Source organism: Astatotilapia calliptera, chromosome 9 (assembly GCF_964374335.1).
Source record: "Astatotilapia calliptera chromosome 9, fAstCal68.1, whole genome shotgun sequence".
Classification (NCBI taxonomy): domain Eukaryota; kingdom Metazoa; phylum Chordata; class Actinopteri; order Cichliformes; family Cichlidae; genus Astatotilapia; species Astatotilapia calliptera.
The window spans coordinates 8,550,247-8,567,719 of NC_137430.1; the positions used below are offsets into that span (position 1 = coordinate 8,550,247).

Consider the following 17,473-nt stretch of genomic DNA (forward strand, 5'->3'; position numbering starts at 1 on the left):
AGCGTCGTGAAAAAGTGGGCCGTGCGTAACCGGTCCAGGAGCTCGTCGACCCGAGGCATGGGGTAGGCATCAAAGCGTGACACTTCGTTCACCCTGCGATAGTCGACACAGAACCGTATAGACCCATCCTTCTTCGCCACCAGAACGATGGGGCTACACCAGGCGCTGTGCGACTCATCTATTACTCCCATCCTCAGCATTTCCGCCAATTCCCTCTGCACGATTTTTCGCTTATGCTCCGGGAGCCTGTAGGGCCGTGAACGCACCGTCACGCCGGGCTGCGTCACGAAATGGTGCTCGATGAGGGACGTCCGGCCGGGCAGGGGGGAGAACACGTCCGCAAAGCGCTGTTGCAACGCGACAACGTCCGCTCTCTGGGCCTGTGTGAGATGGTCATCACAAGGGAGGGAGGTGGAAATGATAGAATTTGGCACCTCAGGCCCCAACTCATCTCTCTCCTTCACCAGGCTCACCAGAGAAGCGGTTTCAGCCTCTCTCCACTGTTTGAGGAGATTGAGGTGATAAATCTGCGCGGCTCCTCCCCTGTCCGACCGAGCGACCTCATAGTCCACGTTCCCGACACGCCGTGTGACCACAAAGGGACCTTGCCACTTGGCGAGCAACTTCGAGCAGGAAGAAGGGAGTAACACAAGCACTTTATCCCCCGGTGAAAATTGCCTGAGTCTAGCCCCTCTGTTATACAGGCGTTGCTGACGCTGCTGAGCCTGGAGCAAATTCTCCCGTGACAACCTCCCCAAAGTGTGGAGTTTTGCTCTCAGGTCCAACACGTACTGAATCTCATTTTTGGCGGGGCTCGGACCGTCCTCCCAGCTTTCTTTAATCAGGTCGAGCACCCCACGTGGCCTCCTGCCGAGCAGCAGTTCAAAGGGAGAAAATCCCGTGGAGGCCTGGGGCACCTCCCGCACTGCGAATAACAGAGGGTCTAGCCAGTGATCCCAATTGCGTTCATCCTCGTTAATGAACTTCCGAATCATGGATTTTAAGGTCTTATTCAGCCGCTCCACCAGCCCGTCAGTCTGAGGGTGGTAGACGCTGGTCCGAATAGATTTAATGCCCAGTAATTCGTACAGTTCCCGCAGTGTACGAGACATAAACGACGTGCCCTGGTCAGTCAGTATCTCTTTCGGGATTCCGACTCGGGAGATGACCTGAAACAGTGCCTGCGCCACACTTTTAGCCGAGATGGTGCGCAGCGGAACTGCTTCCGGGTACCGCGTTGCGTAATCCACCAGGACTAACACAAAGCGGTAACCGCGTGCACTCCGGTGAAACGGCCCGATGAGGTCCATGCCGATGCGCTCAAACGGGACCTCAATGAGGGGGAGAGGGCGCAGAGGCGCTCTCGGTATGGCCGGCTGGTTAACAAGTTGGCAGTCCGGGCAGGACGCGCACCAGCGGCGCACATCCACTCGGATGCCAGGCCAATAAAATCGGGCCGTTATTCGCTCCAGAGTTTTCTCGTAGCCCATATGCCCTGCCATGGGGTTATAGTGGGCCGCCTGGAAAAGCGTTTCCCGGCGGCCCTGCGGCACCAACAACTGGGTGTGTGTTTCCTCAGTCTGAGTGTCACGACTCACTCGATATAACCGGTCCTTTAATAAGACGAAACGCGGGTAGGTCTGCGCGGCCTCAGGGCGCACCACGTGACCATCAATAGCCATCACTTGGTCAAAGGCTGAGCGTAGGGTGCCGTCACGAGACTGCTCCAGTGGGAAATCACCCATGGGGGACACTTCCGGGGCCGGCGTCCCCTGGTGCCGGCACACGGCACCTCGGGGCCGGCACTGGGGCCTGTTTGGCCAGCCTCCGTCCGGCGTCCCCGGATTCCCCTGCTCCAGCGGCAAGGTGGTCCTCCGCCAGCGTCACCGCTACCTCCAAGCTTGCGGGCCGGTGGCACCGGACCCATCTTGCCGTCTCCGCTGGTAATCCTTCCGTGAACTGCTCCAGCACCACCTTGTCCACCAGCTTCGTCTCGCCCACCGATGTTCCCGGCTGCAGCCAGCGCACCGCCGCGTCGCGCAGCTGTCGGGCCCAGGCGAATGGTCGGTCCGTTGTAGCCAGCCGACAGGCCCGGAACCGCCGGCGATGGTCTTCGGCGGTGAGCCCCAGCCTGTCCACCACCGCCCGGCTCACATCCGGGAAGCTGCACGCTGGTCGGCCGCCTGATAACGGCTCATCGCCGCCATCTCCGCCAGCATCTGCGCCAAGTATTGCAGGGGCTGGGCGGGTGGCGCGGCCTGTGGGTCGGACATATCCCCACCGGCACTCTCCTGGGTTTAGGCACCACTTGTGGAATACACCAGGCACAAATACACGCACACGCAGGTATGTACTGCCAATTTCCACATTTATTGGTTTGTTTGTTTGACAGCTGACTCAGTCGCACAGCCTGACAGCTCACGAGCCCAGCTGATCTCCCCTCGCCGCTCCTCCCCGTCTCACTATAAACACAGCGGAGGGAGACCATCATCAGTACATAAACACCATCAGCTGTTCTTACCGGCCTCGCAGCGCCGCCCTGTTGAGCCTTCTGCTCCACTCCTCCCCGGCAGCTGCGCCCGGGGCCACGCCCCCGCCACAGAAATGTTGCAACTTACATCATCATAAAGCGATGATGTGTTTTTTTTCTACCCAGTATCAGTCCACCAGACCGAAGCAGTGTTTAATGATCCACTGTCAGCCACCTACCTCACTGTGGCGAGCAGCAGGTAAGAGTGATGCATACACAAATACACACAGAGGAAGACGGCGAGATGAGACGCAGATTGCACAACTATCATGTGTGCAGAGACGTTCCGTAGATGCGATCAGCACTGTAGTCGCATGCAAACAGAATCTAGACAAATTCAGAAAATATTCACAACTCATTCATTCAAAGCCTGAGCTACTCTGGGCTATTTATCACTTTTTAGTCCTGATAATGACTGATTGGCTATCAAAGCTCATTTGGATGATGCGTAATCTGACATGCATCAGTAAAATCTGCTTTATTAATGTTATAATGGCCGCAGATTTGATTAAACGTAGAAAGCAAAATTGAAGCATTCAATCCACGTGTCCTGACTTTGACATCTGCAGACAGCAACTGATCAAATAAAATGTTTTCAAAATGCTGTCACACATTAGGCGTATTACTGAGTAGCAGCCTTCCCTGGATTTGTCTGCTTCCATTAGAAAAGGAGTCAGTAAATAGGTACTCCATTCAGCGTGATACATCATCATACATCACAGAAAGCAGAAGGGTTTATACCACTGGCTGTGGATGCCTCATACATCATCTTCATCGATTTACAGGGTGATAATTCTTCAAGGCTGCGATGCAACAGAGGAGTAAAAAGTCAAAGACAGAATTTCAAAAGATATGAGGGGGGAAAGAGTAAATTATGCAAAGCCTTGAAGCCAGTTTGATTGTTACAATCATTTAATCTGGGGAGTGGATTAGAAGGGAGCTAATCTGCTTTGACATCTTCTGTGGGGAATTTCGCAGTTTGTTGCTGACTTAGGAAGAAAAGACAGGGGAAAAAATGGCTGTCTATTCCTCCTTTGAAAATTTGTGGGATTTTTAAAAGTGAACCCGAGGGTATGACGGACCACACGGCTTACCCTGCAGATAATGCGCTCATCATATGAGGTGTTACATCTTCTGGCATTATTCAAACCTGCAAATGGAACTAGGTGAGCGAGAAAGGAGGGGGAAAAATAAAAATGACTGCATCTATCAATTTGAGTAAGTGATGAGAAGATAATTTCAAGGGCAGACAGAGAGAATCATTATGGTTTCTGCTCAGCCAACCTGAAAGTTAATCCAAATCTCCCAGGGCGAAGTCCCCGGCAGACATCTGATGTGGTGTCTGAGCCCCCCCCCCATCGCCTCCGACTGTATTTGTGGCAGTCAGGAAGAAAATAAATTTTTACGCCCCCACCCCTGCATTTCATGGTGATAATCTATAAAGCACCATTAAAATACTCTTTTCTCTCAGAGAAAAATCAAGACTTGTGATTATCGTCATATTGACCTGGGGGGGGGGGGGGGGGGGGGGGGGAGTAAGGAGAACAAAGTTAAGACAAGTACACACACACATATACACACAAGCAGAGATATAGTATGCTCTCTCTAACTTCAGTTATTCCTCTCCAATGCAAGCAATTAGGAGCAGTACACGACTTCTAAACACGGTACTGACAGTGGCATGTAATTTTAATAGCGCCTTGTTAGGAGGGCCAGACTTTTATACATTTGTCTTCGCTGGATAAGTGTTGTTGCAGCTTTGGTGAGTAAACACTCTCCACCTGAGGTGAGACACATAGCTGTCTCATAAAAACAATAAGATAGAAAAAACAAAGTAGGAACTTTTTTCTCTTCCCTGGGAATCACGCTGTGACCCAGCGATCGTTAACGGGCATTAAAGGCGCATTCGTTATCGTAGAGTGGCCTCAGAGTAACGCTGCCACCGCTGGTTTCCTGGGACACCAACCCCACAGTGGTATGGGATGATGCCTCCAACAGCCACTGGCTGATTATCTCCCTCCCCGTGGAACTCATTATCTGCAACCTGTAATGTCAGTCAGTTCCTTCCCTGCTCAAACAGACCTCTTGAACTAGAATGTGTAGAATGTGGAATTCCTCAGGAAAGCATTTTCCTTAATATCTTAAGGAGCAAGACTGCAACCCTCCGTGTGTCAGATCTTTGAGTTCATAGTGTCTTGGGTTTGGTGGTGGTATAGCATGCACCTTCAGAATAACACAGCCTTTAATACTTCTGCACATCCTCTTGCCTTTTATAGAGACTGCTTCCCACAGGTCACAGCTTTCGCCTCATTGGATAAGCCCATGTGTACACTAAACCAATCAATTTCCTTCAGAGAAGCTGTGGACTGCTGTTGTTGATTGGCTGCAGCTCTGGAGGGAAGTCGGGCCTAATTCTTCCAGTGATGGTGTGAAAAAAGCAGGAGCGGGGGCGTAGGAGGAGGGAGGATGGGAGTCAGAATGGTTCATCCCAGGCGAGACAGTGATGGGTTCTGCACCGTGGAGGCATGACATGCATTTATTCATGACATCAGTGCACCACACCCCAGTAGGGGGACAATGCCACAGGAAAAATAATATTTTCTCCAGAAAGTTTTACACCTCTTAGGTCTTTCAGCTGAACAGCAAAGACAGCTGTCACGTCGAGGATAGATCAGTTTCAGTAATGCTTTGTGTATTTTTAGCTGTTTTTTTCTCCCCACACTAAAATAATGACAAAGAAAAATATTTTACAACCATACGCAATCTGGGATCATTTTGCTTAAACGTTCTATTTCTCAACCAATATCACTGTCTCGACACATTTACCATAAAGAGCTTATTGAATGGAAATGAATTCCCTGACAGGTGCATTGAAATTGGTGCCATACCAACCTGTAGAAAATTGGTTTTGGCCTTAAAATGCACCCTTTTTCCTGCCATCTCAGACAGTATTTCCTGTTCTCTGTCAGTCAAGCTTCCTGTTTTTTCCCCCTCTCTTCACTATTGTTTTACAGACTTTATCCAACATCCTTAACTCAGTTTTTCTTTTAGATTTTCAAATTCCAGCATGTGAGAATCTGATTTTAACTGAGAAATGTTCTTTTTGGTCGCAGAGACCATAGAAAACACACGGATACGATGCTCCCTCGTCTATTTAGTCCGGGAGATGAGGCATTCATGTTTCCCAATAAGAATTTCAAATTTAAATCCATCTGATCGCACAGCCGTTTCCACTTGAAAGAGCTTGGATCTGCATTTGTGGATGGTACAGTGATCTGAATCCTGTGCAGCGATTTCCATCACAGAATCGTTTTTAATACATTGAAGCCAAAAGATTGACTATCCAAAGACCATTCTCTGACCCTTTTGATATTATGATCTATGATATTCTATGTTGTAGATTACACATTAAAAGTCTTGCACGGTAAATTATCATTCTGAAACTTCTCCATAATTTGTAGATGCAGTTCTTTTGCAGATTGGTGAACCTCTGCCTCTCTAAGATGCTCTTTGTATACCCAGTCATGTTAGCGATGTGCTGCCAATGAACCTAATTAGTCGTAAAATGTTCCTCCAGCTGTTCCCTTTTAGCAGCACTTACTTTTTTTAGCCTCTTATTGACCCAATGTTGCCATCATCAAATCCAAAATGAGCTAATATTCTTCACGGAACAGTAAAATGTTTCCATTTACAACACTTGATGCTTTTTGTGTTTTATTGTGAAGAAAATCTGGGTTTATGAGATTTTTTGGGATTGTTGCGTTCAGTTTTTATTTACATATTTTTTATACATGTTTTTATTGAGGCTGTACATCTCAGTGAATGGCTGAGGCTTGTTTCTCTGCCTCCAAACTACCAACTATGAGATTTAAAGCAACTGTTGAACTAAACACACGTGCATGTCTGTGTGGGAGAGTCTGCATATCTATTTACAATCAAAAAGTTTCCCTGTGTGTTTTGTATATTTACAAGAAAGAAAAAAAGAAAACAAAACCCACAATCTATTCATTTATTCTGCACTAATTATTCATATTTAAGAAGAACAGGATACACACAAACACCCGTGCATGTGTGTGTGTTTATGGTCTTTATGTTTATGCGTGTGCCTGTATATCAGGGAACAGCTTGGCTTTTCCATATTTCAAGCAGCCTGTGCAATACAAAGGACAAGGCCCAGCCCAACATGATTGCCTTTAATGTTTCGCATAAATCACTGAGTTGTGCGTGCGTGTATGTTTGGAGGGGAGGGGAGTTTCCGTGCACACTCGGAGGAACAATTCAAACCCATGACACCCCTGATTAAAGCCTCTCATTACAACACAAATAAACAGTCTAAACACATTCATACATCCATTTGTTAAAGTGTATGAGCGCAGCGAGGAGGGAGTTTCTGAAGGACAATTTACACAGAGGCACTTGAGCAGCTTGGAGGGAAGTTCAGGTATTGAATTGAGGCTTTGAATGCGTGTAGTTGTGTGTAGCTTCTGATCATATTTCCCTGTGATGATGTTCTGTTTGATTTATTATTTTCATTGCTCATCTTGCAGAGTTTCTTTCTCTTGTGGTGCACAAAAAAAGAAACATATAATTACTAAGAGCCATAAATTGTAGATGAGAGACAAAAAGTTCACATACAATCACATTTGATTTTCAATGTGTAGCCCACCTGACCCCTGAGGGTGTGCTGTGGTATGTAAGTGGTTCTGTGAGCTGTGAGGTGGGGCCTCCTTTGATCAGACTTGTTTGTCCGGCATGTCGGACAGATGCGTGATTAGATTGAGATCTGGGGAATTTGGAGGCAGAGCCAACACCTCAAACTCTTTGTTGTGCTCCTCAAACCATTCCTGAACCATTTTTGCTTTGAAGCAGGTTGGTATGTGGCAAAGTAACATCTACATGGATGGTAGGACCCAGGTTTTCCCAGCAGGACCTTAACCAAAACAGCACACTGCCTCCATCGGCTTGCTTTCTTCCCATAGTGCATCCTGAGGCCAGGTGCTCCCCAGGTAAGCGACACACGTGCACCCTGACCCAAACCTCTAGCCATCACAGTGTAAATGGCAAATGGTTCTTATATAGCACTTTTCTACTCTGAGCACTCAAAGCACTTTATACAACTAATTCATTCACACAATCACACCCATTCACACGAGCACGTTTTTTCTAAGTTGTTAAGTGCTTACTAACTAACATTCATACACATTCACACTCCGATGGGGTTAGTATATTGCCCAAGGATATTTGGCATGCAGACTGGAGGAGCCTGGGATCGAACCACCAACCTTCCGGTTAGTAGCTGACGTGCTCTACCACCTGTAGCTACAGCCACCCCTGTAGCTCAGGTGGCTTTGAGGAAAAAAATGTTCACTTGCTCCCTAAAATATCCCACCCACTAACAGGTGCCCTGATGAACAGATAATCTGTGCTATTTGCTTCCCCTCACAGTGCTCATAATGCTGTGCCTGACCGCAGTATGCTGTCCATACACCCTCACCCAGGGATACAGTGATGGAGGAGGAGAGGGTTTTATCAGCAGAGGAGCTACAGTAGGTGGCTCAGGCTGTGACCTAGATACAGTACAGCCTGCTGCATTCCTAATGGGCCATTTTGATCACTGCCACTGTCTGCGTCCTCAGCCAGGCTTCTGCTGCATGCCTCCAACACAAACCCTCGACATTAGGCAAACACAACACCCAAAGTCTGCTCAGCTCTTTTAATGACGGAAACTTCAACCGCAGATGTCAAGACTGAATTTTTTGGAATAGCGCTGCAAACTACCGGAGATGTGCACAAACTAATGAGAACTGGAGATTTCTGCTGATTGTTGGTTTGGCGACTGGAGTTACAGCTGCTTTCACCTCCTATGACTTACACCGATTAGAACGTGTAGGTGACGGGGGGAAAAACAGCTTATGATTATTGTCATGATAGAAGATTATCTCAAATTAATTGTATTCATCAGGCCTTTTGTCTTCCCTGCTTTGATTATCCCCGCTTCTCGCAATTGTTTGCCAACTCATTTACATGCCGATGAGTCTGCAGACAGATGTATTCGGTGACGCTCAAATGTCTGATTTGCGAGACCCTCGCCTGAAGGACGGGCAAAGGAGAGAAGTGAGACAGGTTGTCTGCCTTGTAAACGTTAGACTTTGAAATGCATGCATGGATGCACGGCGGCTCAAGCGCTGCATTTTCAGCCAGTTGGGGGAAGGAGACAGCAAAAACCGCTGATCCGTGATATACATCGCTCCCAGCATTCAGAGGGAGACGGGAGAGGTCTTTCTGTCAATGCCACAATGAATCTCCAGGGCAGGTTGAAGGAGGAGGGAAGAAGGGAGGGATGTGTGAGGATACACAGAATTTTTTTTTGAAAATAAAGAGTGAGGGAGTGACAGTAATGGTAAATAAAGTGAGGATAAGCAAGCGAGGAATCCTGAGGAATCTCAGGGATAGTGACTGCACATCACGAGCAAGGTTAGATAATTAACCCTGGAAGCTCCTCTTCTACAGCTGAATGAGGCTGATGGTAAAAACACTGCGAAGGACAGAACCGTGACCCTTACAAAAAAGCTGCATGTAGCATTTTTTAAGTGAGAAATCGTTATGAAAACAAACAAATTAGACATGCTTAATAGGATCAGATATGCCTCTACTGCCCACGTACTGTATGTGTTTTAAGTTGTCAAAGTTTGCCAAAACTCTAATCCAGTTTTCAAACTACATTCACAAAACTTCAGTGTAGTCGGGCAAAACCAGACGTTTTACCTGTGCTTACAACCAGTTTATAAAATGCTACTGAACATTCCTTACACAGTACATCAAGAAAAGGCGAGTGCACATTGTTCAGAGCACGCAGCTTTCATGAGTAAACAGTATGACAAATGCACTCTCAGACTCTTTGTTTTTTCTACGTTTCATATGGTCTGCGGTTACATGGAATTACACAGGACTCTATGCAGGTCTCCTCCGCTGCCTCTCACATTACATCTGTTTATTGCTGCCCCATTCCTGACTGGCTGTGCACTCTGGACTTATAATGGTTAATTACATCACTGGCAACAAGTATGACCAATTAAAAGCTTTAGAAATGACATTGTTGGGATTAAATAATTTGCAGTGCCTCAATAATGCTATGCTTTTTATTAATAATAAGTGTTATTCAGTTATATAGTGTAGTATTAAGTGGACACAGCCCTAAAAAATAAAGGCATGAGACCATGTGTCCTCTCGCTCACGCTTGCCTGGGAAAATGTAGATGTAGCCGAACTTTAGACTTTGGAAAAACGTCTTATTCAGCCACAGATATAACGTTGCTTGTACTCAATTAGCTCTGAAGGGCCTTGAACCTGACACGATGTGGATCTGCAGGTGAAAATATTACCTGGCCTTTATCTGCTGCTGTGGATCGTTTCATCCATCATCACATACTCTCCACATCCTCCCTCTCTCTCTCCAACTCACATTCATAGCTTTGCACTCTCCACCTCCCCCACTCACATAGCAATGATTGTTGTGTGTGTGGCGGGTTGATGGGGCGCTCACATATGTTTGTATGGCAGTGAGAGTCCAATTAAGATTCCTTCATGAAAAACACAGGGAGGAATGAAATCAATCAATCCAGCTATGAAAGGAATCTGCATCTCCCTGACACGCTTAGTGAAGAATTTTTTAAAAAAATGATCAGAGAAAAAGAGAAAAAAATAACAGACAATTTCACTCGACATGCTGAACGCATGTAGAGACGCTGCCAGAACAAGAGGAATATGGTTCCTGGCTTTACCTGGCTGCCTTTGATGGAAATCAGAAGTGTAATCCAGCATCGATTGATTTTACCTTTGTAATTCAAAAGCTATTTTCCCAGCTCTTCTATTTTTTTCTCCGTTGTCTTCACTGTGATCGACCTGTCCCCACTACCCATCTTCTCACTCATATGTTAAGGTGTGAGCGCAAATCAGCAGGTGGAAACTCAGTGAATGGGAAAGGTCATTTCAGCCGAAGGCCTCAGTTTCATTACATGCTAAGCCTGGTGGATGGGTGAGGAGACTAGCAATGAATGCAACTGTAGCAGGCAGCCCACTTAATTTGCATAGGACACGGGGGGGGGGGGGGGGGGGGGGAGACCTCTGTCTCCATAATATCAAGCATGCCTTGCATTTCTAATTCAACGTATGCGTTATCTTTTTCCCTTCTCCTATAGACCAGAGACATATATTAATATGGTTTATTAAAGGAGACATTAGCGATTCATTTGTACTATTTAGAAAAACACAAAATGGGATTGTGCCTTTCTCAGATCCACATTCATGTTCTTAACGCTTTCTCATTATTTTTAAATCTGCCTGTCCTCTGAGATTCCAGTTGCATTGAACAGCCTTTCTCTGATTGATCAAAGGAGGAGAAAAAAATAACATCAAAGTGTCTCAAAGTGTGAAAAACAAGAAAATCAAGTGTGAGAGGCAGAGAGAGAGAGAGGGAGGAAGTTAAGAAACATGAAGCGGGTTCTTTGAGAACATCAGAGAGCTGAGCGGTAGGGAGGAGAGGAGGGGAGAGAAGGGAAGAGGACAGGAGAAGAGAAGAGAAGAGAAGAGAAGAGAAGAGAAGAGAAGAGAAGAGAAGAGAAGAGAAGAGAAGAGAAGAGAAGAGAAGAGAAGAGAAGAGAAGAGAAGAGAAGAGAAGAGAAGAGAAGAGAAGAGAAGAAGAGTCTCGCATGTCCATTGATGCATCTGGTTGAGATTCCGCTGGGGTTGGATCATTAGTAGTCATAGGCCTGGTAGAATATGGAGGGGTGCGCTGCTACACTTAATTTGAGCTCTTTAATAACACACTTTATGAATTCAGTCATGTTTGCAGCCCTCTGCAGGAGACACAGTGTGAGAGACATCGGTGGATCTCATTTCAGGCCGACAAGATTTCAGATTCAATTAACTCCATCATGCAACACCACCTCCCACACACACACACACACACACACACACACACACACACACACACACACACACACACACACACACACACACACACACACACAGACTAGCCTCACCACTACTCCCCATTCTTCAAGGTCTATCTTGCAGCACTGCATGATCATTCTAAACCTAATTACTTCAGGGCTGTCTGATGGAGGTCTAGCGCTGCCCAATCACATTTGCATCGAGTGGCCAATAGCAGAGGAAGTGCAACCGGACAACCGCTGTCCCCCCCACCACTCCCACCCCCGCCGGTTATTAAAGTTCACCACTCCTCCCTCCATCCTTATTCCCATCCTCCACATTTCTAAATGTTTCAACCCTCCAGAAAAAAACAGAGGCATTCAGGGTTTGATACAAGATGCAAAGCAACGTTCACCCGTAACCCTTGTGTTATCCTCGAGTCAAAAATGACCCCTAGGTGTATGGGAAACAAGTGTATGGGAATCTCGAGGACAACACAAGGGTTTTGAACTGTCAGGCACAAGAGTTTTGTTTTTTCACCCTTTCCTTCTCGTGTCAGTGCATTCTGTGACAGTGGTGCTAATGTTCAGTGGGAGACTGTTGGTTGCTGTTTGGTCTCCTGCTGGGCCTCTTTGGTAACATGACTGGCAGGAGAGTAATGGGATGTCACACTCAGAGTGCATATTATATCAATCTATCTATCTATCTATCTATCTATCTATCTATCTATCTATCTATCTATCTATCTATCTATCTATCTATCTATCTATCTATCTATCTATCTATCTATCTATAAATATATATACACACCTTTAAAGTTAGGGCATCACATACTGACTTGTGAAGGGAGGGAGTTTTGTAAAAAGGTGTTCTCCCCCTGAGAAGTTGAAAAGGCCGACCTGCTCTCTCTGTAGCGCCCTCAGTGACATGATATTTCTTTTAGCCGAGCAACCATTTGAAGGTGATATTGAGGCATGACTTTGCACTTGGCAAAGCTGACAAGTTCAGCATTAAGTCCCCTCTGAAATATTTATCCATGACAGGAGAAATTTGTAGTTCCTTCCCTATCCTTCCCTTCCACTCCGAGGTAATATCCGGAAAGAAAAAAACCCCCAAAAAGACAAAACACTGGCCACTCATCACTATTCACAATCCAAGATAAGTTGCTTTTAACACAATTAGTTTTTCCTGCGTTAATATTTGTCACGTGGCTTCAGATGTCGCCGTTCTCGTGCTTAACGCTGCACCCCATCCTTCCCTTTAGCGGCTCAGCATCGACATTATGATGAGTTAGGCAGAGCAAAGGAAGAACAATTATCATTTTCTCTCAGATTACATTCAGCAGATGTCAAGGCCCACATGTGGAGGCGGCTAATTGCTGTCTCCAAATCAACTGTGGCATAATACTACAAGCATATGCGAGCATGTGTGTGTGTCTGTGTGGGGAAAATGAAGGTGCTGAGGGGTGTGTTAGCTTGAGAAAGTGTGTGTTCTTGTCTGTGTTGCTCCATTAGCTCTGTGTGTGCATGTGTGTGTGTGTGTGTGTAAAAAAAAAAGAAAAAAGAAGAAAAAAAAAAGTTCATGTGTATATCATGTCAGCGTACTAATGATCAAACTGGCTCACCCGCCATCAGCCGTTCACACCCACATGAGCTGAAAGGATCACACGGCATAAAGACACAAAACTGCATGGCAACACAGACTACCCACTCTCATGCCTCACAGAAGGCAATCATGGTCATACAGCATGGCATCCATATTCTCGGCATATTCACAAATGCAAACACACGGGCACCGCCCCCACGTGCCGAGAGTGCGCTCCCGTGCTACCTAAGAATAATAAAGATTGAGGGATGGAAAGCAACCCTCCGTTCCAGCTCCCGGTTCTCCCTCATCTCTGTCTGTGTAGCCTCGAGTGGGATTGCATTTATGGGGCGGAGCAGGCAGATGAGCTCCCTGGGGTGAGAATGGAAAGGGGTGGAGGGTGCATGGCTGTCATACTGAGCTCCAGTGTGGGATGGCTTAGCGAGACACATGCCGCTGATCAGATTGGTGGATCGGTGGGGAGGATGGGTGGAGGGAAAAGAAAGAAAAAAAAAAGGAGTAAGTGTGCATGGCTGAGGGAGCTCTGGGGAGGAAGGGTGCCACATCCCATTAACAGAGTCTTTTCATCTAACGTGCACAAGGCAAACGCACATTACACACATGCAAACGTGCAAATCTTACATGCACCTTGAAGAAGCTTGAGCATGCACGCGTGCGCACGTGCACGAGCGCAGGCACGCATCGCCAAAGATCCCCGGTCTCCCCCCCCCCAGGCGGACAGTAGTATGATGCCGTGACTGTCGCTCTGAAGTGCTCCCTTCTTCCCTCATTCTGCCTCTCCCGTTTCCTTTTCATCCGTCTTTCCCACTCTTCTTTGGTGCCCCAGTTCACTCCAGTGCACACGCTCCCTCTCTCGTTCCACCCTAACCCACCCCACCCCCACCTTTCTCTGCTCCCCATTTCCCATCCCAGCTTTTTTTTTTTTTTTTTTTTGCAACCCTCACCCCAGTGATAATGCTAGCCTACGTTTTTAAATAGTCTGTTGCATTTCAAAACAACAAAAAACTGTTAACTGAATTGCAATAAGAGAGGGTTGAATACACAGAAATACATTTTCACAGGCACACCCACACTAATAATGCCTACTGTCTAAATTAATATATATACATATACAATGTAAAAAAAACAATTTTTTTTCCTCCTTTCCACCACAGTAATGGAGATGGGGCTTTGATGGAGGCGGTCAGTCAGTCACACGGCAGATAAACAGCACCTCATTAGGTACATCGAGGGGAATCTCCCAGGCTGGCCCAGACATCATTGTCTGCTAGCATGCTAACAGAGCCGTGGGCAACGCTTCCAACATCTAAACAAAACTGATAGGAGTGGAAAGTAATGATCACATGTTATCCACTAGAAAGGACATGAATAATCACATACAATGGTTTTGGGGGGTGGATGATGCGTTCCCCTGTGCTCTTCCCTATATGATGCATCAGTGGACAAGCTATGCATGCGTCCAGCAGACATTCAAGAAATAACAGCGATGTCAAACTGCCTTTGTTCTGTGGAAGCATGCATAGATGCGTACTGCTATCCATTCATGAGATTATGGGCTATCCATTACTGGATGTTACAGGACTGTATACCAGGAAGCCTCCCAGCCTACAGTCTGTACAGTATGAAGGGCTTGGAAGCCAAGGCTGTGCACTGCAGTGGGGTTTTTTTCCTGCTTTGAGCTTTAGGCAGTCAATTTTCTTTCCATCACCCTCTTGCACACGTTCAGCCATTCTTGCACTCGCTGTATTTATCTCCCACTCTTCCCCCTCCTCTCCCACCCTATATTAGGCCATCTTCCTTCCCCCTGGCTCCAATGTTAATGCACTTCCAATCAGGCTGTCCATTAAGTGGACGTGCGCTACACGTTCATCAGGCCGTCCAAAGTCCTGCATGCAAATGAGCTCAAATTGCATCGCACTGCAAACTCCTTGAAATCTCCTTAGAGGGAGTGCTATAACATGCATCTGTGAGAAATGCAGGAAAAAGTGGCTGCCTGGCTATCCATTTTATGCAGATGAAAACCGCCGAGACAAGCAGCACAAAGGATTAACCCAACGAGGATGTCTCCACGATGCAGCGATTTAATGGCGAGACACTCGCACGTGAAGCACGCTAATATAAATTCTGTGGCACACAAGCCCGGGTGTTCGAGTAACTGTCAGCCAAACCTTTTTGTCATGCAAAGTTAAACTTTTCACTCTGAAATCAGGGAAAACTTTTGGAACTGCTAAAAGTGAGACACACAATAGTTAGATCTTTTTCGCTTTCTTTCCCTCTCCTCCCTTTTGACTGCTAGGCATTTCACATCACTCCAGACTGTTCTTTATAGAAAGAGTTTGCTGTTGTATCCAGTGGGACTCGTTCATTCTCACCTCAACTCTTTGCCATTTCTAACTTTCTGAAACGATGATGTTTTCAAACGAGGAAGAACAGGGAGGGGATAGAAGAGGACATTGTTGATGTGCAGGTCTGAGAGCTTTAAATAGAAAATGCAGTTCAAGGTAGAGAAGTAGCAAATAGACGACGAGGTTTCGGAGTCATGGAGTCGCGGTTTTAATATTCAGGAGGCACGGGGGCTGGCGTTAAATGCACAGAGCATGGGGGGAGTGTCAGCGAGGCCTGTCGCGTGCCAACTCTTAAGTGGCTGTGGCACTCAAAGATAATGAAGAACGATGATGAGGCCAAGGAGGGCATGCCAAGGGCCAACATGCACTTCAAAAAAAATAAAAAATCACCCAGAAGACACCTATCAAGCCAAGCACACAGCCACTCATAACGGTTTGCCAACGGTGCTGATTGCATGTCATGGTGTCAAACCCGTGGCTCAAATTTCACCTGTCAATTTGGATTGCAGTTCGCTTTTTTCTCTGTCCTCCCACGAAGACTTACGCGTCCACGACACTGGGACGCACGAGCTTTTCACACTACATTACGCAATAAGAGGCGGGTAAGTAAATAAATCAGAAAAGTAAAAATAATGGGAGATAAGACAGCTTCCTACATTCCTCAATCATCACCTCAAAGCACACTTGTCATCTTTATTGTTCATTACTGAGGCGTGCGCCGTGATATGCTAACTAATCCCATTAAAGCAATCCACATGAAAACGACTCACGGCACGATAACGGCCCGCACCGCCTCCGCCGTTAATTTATGCCATATTTAAATGTGCGTGGAGTTGAAATAATTAACGTGACTCCTAATTTTGCTTGTGGCAGACAGACGTGCTCGGTAGAAACCACCACGGGATGTTTATTTTCCATCAACTTCCCTTTGCGTGTTTCTCCTCACACTGTCCAACTGCATTGTCCACAGTTCAAAGTGACTGTCTTCTCAGGATGAAGAACTCTGCCAGGGAAACTATTTCCCAGACTGGGAGAGGAACCTCACAGCCCACAACATCTCCCAGCCTCTAAGTTATTAGGCGGCATGATGTGGTAATGACAACACTGAAGGACCTACAGCAGTTGTGATGAGTGCTAATTAAATTACTTTTGCTTCAAATAGTTTTGGGGTTTTTTTATACCGATGAATATCTGTAGATGTTAAGAACAAAATCATACCACCCCAGACAGCCTGCTCCTGAAATCTCGCTACCGCATGATGAGGCTGCCGCTGAGAACACCAGCCACGGGCAACAACTAACTCCGACCTGCAGTCGATTTTATCGTCTTTTATTCTCAAAGCCAACCCCCCCCCCCCCCCCCCCCCCCGTTAGCTCCGGCATGAGCACAGAACATTTTCCTCTGGTTCACAAATGATGAGTGTGTTTGGATAGTAGGCACACGTGCACGGGATTATGAATAAAACATGGCGCCCTTATTAAAAATAATCTGGCTCAAAAGTGCCAGAGGCCCTTGAGGTCGATAACTCTCCTCCCCTTGCAGGGTTCAAGGAGAGGGGTCCCTGATTAGCGCCGGCAACATCCACAGAATGCATTCAAATTCCGTATGATCCAGTGGCGGATGTGGTGAGTGGAATTAAATAAAGCAGATAGTGATTAATGCTCGTGGCAGTGGACGGTGGAGCTGTTTAGGGGTTTGAGCTGAGCTCCGTCTGGTTCCTACCTGAACAAGCCCTTCAGCACGCCTTTCTTGGATTTATTCTTGTCCTTGTCTTTTTCTTTCTCCCTTTCTGGCTTCTTCTTCTCCTTCACCCCAGACTTCTCCTGATCTTTCTGTCTGTCGTCTCTGCCATTCAGCCAGGGGCCCGAAGTCAGGTCACCGCTGGTGGACATGGACTCTTGACCCGATCGGGAGCTTGTGTCATCATCCACTGGAGTGAAAAGATAAAAGCAACAAGGAGTGGGAGTTAAATGCCGGAAACATTCATGCAAACACAGAAAGAGAAAGACAAAGAAAAAGTTATTAAACTTTGACTTGATTCCCCACAGATCACCGGTGTCATA

At 46.6% G+C, this 17,473-nt stretch overlaps 1 protein-coding gene across 3 annotated transcripts in view; it reads right to left on the reverse strand.

Annotated features, from left to right (window-relative positions):
* LOC113028738 (partitioning defective 3 homolog) overlaps window positions 1–17,473 on the reverse strand; it is a 352,394-nt gene that overhangs the window by 90,956 nt on the left and 243,965 nt on the right. For all 3 annotated transcript variants that reach the window (XM_080305923.1, XM_026179154.2, XM_080305924.1), the window contains exon 19: window positions 17,133–17,340. In XM_080305923.1, coding sequence (XP_080162049.1) covers window positions 17,133–17,340 — 208 coding nt within the window. The remainder of the gene's footprint in view (window positions 1–17,132; window positions 17,341–17,473) is intronic.